We start from the raw sequence: 4844 nt of genomic DNA, 5'->3' as shown, positions 1-4844 counted from the left end.
CACATCCCTGAATTTTGCTCATTTCTGGTTCCATCAGGCATATTAGTGTCCTGTGACAATCACCATAGATGTCACTTCTGTGACTCACACCAGAAGCGTCAGGCTCACGGACGTGTTACCTTGTCCCTTCCCCAGCTCACAGGGAGGACAGACCCTTCACCTGCCCTGTTCACCACCTGCAGCTGCTCCCACCCCACACGTGCTCTGCAGGCCCAGGAAAGGGCTGCTCACACTTCTGTGCTTCAAAAGTACAAACACACACAGGCATCAGGTACAGCAGACAAAGCCACAGAAATAAACTCTTCCTGCGCCCCAAGCAAGCATCCCACTGGGAGCGGGGACCTTCAGGACTCTAGTCCAGCGACTGCCCCCACGACCGTCCCCAACACCGAAACAAAGGTTTGCAGTGCCTCAGGCTTTGCCTCACTCTGCTTCACCGAGACCTGCATCGCCGTATCTGCCGCCTCGAGCAGGAGCTCTGTCAGGAAGAGGCAGCCTGCATCATCCTGAGCGCTGAGGTAGGCCTTCCACGGCTGGACTCCAGCTTTGCTCACAGCAATAGTCTGGATGTGGACAACGTGAAGAGCTGTCTGTATGGTATCGGGGTCAACAGTCCCACACCAGGGCAGAGAGAGGTGGCAGCTTGTGTCCAAGCTCAGCCAGGTCTTCTCAAACTGTTCTGCAGTCAGGTAAACATCAGGAATTAAGGTCAGGCTGCCTGCATCAGGATGAACCTTGAGGACTTCTTTATCCCCTTCAGAAAGCAGTGCCTCTGAAATGAAACCACAAACATCGGAGACTCAGCATATGAAGTGCAGCTCCCAGTTTCACAACAAACATCCTATGGAGCCATCAGATGAAGAAAGGTGGAACCACAGCACCTTCAGCAGCATCTGCTGGGCTAGTGAGACTACTAGCCATGCACTGCACAAGACAGCCAGAACACTAAGTCAGTGTTCTCAAAGCACTTCTTCCAAAGTTCTGCTTCCAAAGAAACCCACCTGAGAACAACTACTGACATGGGGAAAGCAGGGGAAGGTGAGGCAGGTTACCTGTGTCTCTGTTCCCAGAGTCTGTACCAGAAGAACAGGCGTAAGAGGGTTCTGCTGGCTGGTGAGCAGTGACAAGTGCCCAGCGTTCTCTGCCATAAACCGGTGCAAGAGTATTAAACTCTGAAGCCCACACATTCACGGGTCGCTCAGTCTGGTCTTCAAGAAGCCCCAGAGAGGGGTCAGACTTGGGGCTGCACAGCACTCGTTTCGCTTCTTCCACACCAGATTGCAAAAGGCGATAGTAGAACAGTCCACGGTCTCGTACTGCCATATCCATCTCTTCCTCTGGGAATCAGAGAGACATAATTCACAGAGAATTCTATCATCCATATTTCCCCAAAGAACTAACCCTTAATTACTAAAATCAGAACCTCAGGGATATGGCGTCAGCCTGTTAGGCTCACAACCCACCCAGGGGCCAAATAGCAGCCTAAGGCATGAAGCCACCTCACCCTCCCAGACGGTCTCCTCGTAGCTCAGATGCCAACACGTGGAACCCGCGCCCTGGGGACATGGCCACACCAGGTCCCAGAAAGCTGCAGCTTCAGTGAAGCAGGATGCAGGGCACCCACCTATGCAGTAGTAGAGCAGTCTCCCCAGTGTGTCCTGACACTCAGCAGGACGAGACAGGAAGAGTCGCACCAGTGCCGTCAGAAGCTCCATCTTCACTGCTGGGAACATCTCTGATTTCACGTTCTCCACGAAGTCCTCTAAAACATAGGGGGCATTCGGTACTTTCTCACCATGAGTGCCCAGAAGCCAGATCAGCGCTTGCTTGCCCTGAAGGAACGACAGAAAAAATAGCAAATAGGTGCAGTTTACCAGAAAGACAGTGTTGACAAGAAATAAAGAGATACAAGGGAACAAGTCTTCTGGATTTCTGTTCTTTGCCCACCAAAGGGAAGACAAACAGTCACTGTACACTCATCCTGGGGAGCTGCCAGCCCACAGCACGAAGCCACCTCACCTCGCTGTCCTGGATGGTGTCCTCGCAGCTGGGCAGTGCCCGACACACGGCGTCCGTGCACTGGGGACACAGCCAGACCAGGTCCCGGAAAGCCTGCACGACCGCTGCAATGGAAACATGTGCTCAGCACTCCCCTGAGTTATAAAACCACTAGGGGAAAGAAAAGTAAAAAAATAAAACCACTGACGAGCTTTGCAAATCTTAGCTAGGGAGGTCAGTGCCTTGCTTGTGACTATGATCTGAGACACCCTTTTTCAAAGTCCCATGACACTGCAAAGTCACACCAAGTCTAAAATAAAGCACTGAAACTTCAGGTTGTTCCTCTGGCTGCTGGAAAGTAATCCCTCTCCTGGACATTCACCAGCCTTTTAAAAGACACTGAGTCACGATGCTTCAGAAGCACAAGGTTAGAATGACAAATTAAAACTAACACCAATTCAAAACAAGTCTCACAGACCTTAGGTCAAAATTTTCAAGGCTCTCCTGCCCATTACAGACACACCAGCAGTGAGATACAATTCAACAACTCAGTGCAAGCACGTGATTATCAAAACTGAAAGCAAGACCACTTAAGAGAGAGGTCAGAAACAGCAATGATGTGAAGCTGGATCTGAGGGCAGCAGAATCAAAATCAAAGCCTGGATGCAACTGAATCAGACTATTGTATGAGGAACTGAAATCATAAAGATTTAAAAGATGTATCGGTCATCTTGGTCCTCAAGCAGTCACTACAACATCTCTGCTGAATCCCTCATTCCCCAAGTCATCAGGCAACAGCCAGAACTGCCCCTCCATGTCAGACCCTGACGCAGCTACCACCATCTCCCCCCTCACCACAAGGGGTAGTTCCTAAGGAAGGAAAAACTACGATATCACCCTGTACAGCCCCAACTCCACCAGGCAAGACTTCCACCTGGAGATGCCAATTAAATTGAAGGCCAAGTGCCTCCAAGAGCCTTCAGTCTGGATCACAAGCCCCAGCCAGGCCACCTCCTGAAAGCACAAGCCGGGCGAACAACCTGCAGGCATTACCTGACGTGATGTGTTCCTGCGGAAGCCCCAGGAGCTCTGTCAGGATGCCCACACACTGTTCCGTGTACGTCCTAGCAATATTGCCTGCAGAGGTGCCAAAGGACACAAAAGTCAACCTTTCATCAGAATGAAATAGGAACCGTGACCCCAACTGTTCATCAGAGACTCACTTTAAAGAAACAGTCTTTCTCTTTTCCTTTTTGACTACAGTTTCTGAAAGCGTAGTCAAACGAGTTGGTTCTCCACACAAGAGATACCTTCCTTTTTCTGAAGCCATGCCTCAGAAGAAGTCTGAGCTTTAGTTAAACATAACACACAAGAAAGGCATTTTAGCGTCCCTGCCTTTCTCCTTATGAGTACTATGGAAACTCGCTTATTTCAAAGCTTACAAGACCAAAACTAAAGTAACCCCACAGTACCTTAATTCTGCTGCCACCACAAATCAAAGAACAAAGAGGTATTAGAGCAGCTCCTCCTCCCACTACACAGTTTCATTCAACACTATAAGGCTCATCAGTAAGATGAAACAGCACAATTTCTTTAGAGGATCTAAGCACAGCACAGAGATTTAAACAAGATTCAGGGACATGATGCACAACCTGAAACAGTTCGATGCCGGGAATTCTGAAGGAATTAGCACAGATGTTTAGAAACACACTCACACCAGACATCACTGAGGAGGCAGGTCTACCAAGCGCCGTGCTGCTGCAGCACGGAGCAGATCTTTGGCATTTTCCCAGACACACCTTAGAGGCGCGAGGCCGCAGCGGCTCCCGAGGGAGGACACGGCTATTACCTATGGCGAAGATGGCCCCTTGGGCAAGCTCCACCGACACGTCAGTGCAGTAGCCCTTCAGCTCCTCCAGCACCTGCTGCACGTTCTCATCATTCACCAGCTCACACAGCACCTCCATCTTCTGGCATTTGATGTAGTGGGGCTCTGAATACGAACAGAAGAACTTTTTGTAGTGGCTGCTAAAATGGCCAGGAAGGCTGCCGAGGATCTGACGCACGTGGCACAGGGCAGTGAAGCAGAGCTCCCTGCTCTCAGAGGTGCAGGCGGACAGCAGCGGCCCCTTCACTCTCACCAAAACATCTGCCTGCACATGTGGGTACTCCCTGGCCAGCACTAGGAAAAGCTTGGTGGCTGCCATCACGACGCTGGGGCTGCTGCTTTTGAGATAGCCATCCAGCATATTGAGTATGTCGAAGAGCTCGTCCTCGCTGCGGGGTTTGTAACGCAGAAGGAAGGCAAGCACCTCACTCTGCCCCCACTGGTCCAGATCAGCCATCCTGCGAAGAGAAGAAACACAGCTTGCAGGAGCCAAGAAACACGAAGATCTGCGCGGTGCAGATCCAAAGTCTAATCACGTTAACCCGCAACACCAAAACAAAGAGCTGAAGTAAAGATTCCCTGGGAAAGCAGGGCATCTCAGACTTCTCTTTAGACCCTAGCATACAAGTAATTTAGCTTCCCTTGTGATGCATCTTTGGGTGCCTGACTCTTCAAGCTCTGACACGAGCCCAGAAACACCTCCTCTGCTAGCCAGCAAAACGCAAGAACAACAACAAAGCTTCCGGCACCATCCGGACATCAAAGAAAACAAACCTGTTGAGGAGATGATGGGCGATGGGTTTGTTGATGACAACTCCTCCCTCCTTCTTCAGGATCTCTTCTAAGGCCCTCAGGCAGTTCACAACCACGATGGGATCCTGGTCACGAAGCAGGCTGTACAGCTCGTTCACCAGCGCGCCGTCTGCAGGGGGGCAGAGCTCCTCACACCACGTTCTGC

General features: G+C 50.8%; 1 protein-coding gene across 1 annotated transcript; it reads right to left on the bottom strand.

The window, feature by feature from the left end:
- Nucleotides 1-344: 344 nt before the first annotated feature.
- AP4B1 (adaptor-related protein complex 4, beta 1 subunit) lies at nucleotides 345-4803 on the bottom strand. The gene is made up of 7 exons (XM_009865642.1): nucleotides 4661-4803; nucleotides 3848-4344; nucleotides 3052-3135; nucleotides 2020-2123; nucleotides 1625-1832; nucleotides 1053-1337; nucleotides 345-772 (listed from the first exon to the last, which is right to left on the bottom strand). Exons 2-7 carry the CDS (start codon nucleotides 4341-4343, stop codon nucleotides 345-347), a joined length of 1605 nt encoding a protein of 534 aa, XP_009863944.1. The 5' UTR covers nucleotide 4344; nucleotides 4661-4803.
- Between the last annotated feature and the right edge of the window lie 41 nt (nucleotides 4804-4844).

Source organism: Apaloderma vittatum, unplaced genomic scaffold (genome assembly GCF_000703405.1).
Source record: "Apaloderma vittatum isolate BGI_N311 unplaced genomic scaffold, ASM70340v1 scaffold42452, whole genome shotgun sequence".
NCBI lineage: Eukaryota > Metazoa > Chordata > Aves > Trogoniformes > Trogonidae > Apaloderma > Apaloderma vittatum.
This window is presented reverse-complemented; position numbering and strand designations above follow the sequence as displayed.

Bases quoted from the DNA above. Each gene is read 5' to 3' on its own strand.
- AP4B1 (XM_009865642.1), bottom strand. From the start codon at position 4,343: ATGGCTGATCTGGACCAGTGGGGGCAGAGTGAGGTGCTTGCCTTCCTT. The intron at 1,338-1,624 runs GTGGGTGCCCTG...TCTGATTCCCAG, and splicing joins ACTGCTCTACTACTGCATAG to AGGAAGAGATGGATATGGCA. The intron at 773-1,052 runs GTAACCTGCCTC...GTTTCATTTCAG, and splicing joins CTCTGGGAACAGAGACACAG to AGGCACTGCTTTCTGAAGGG.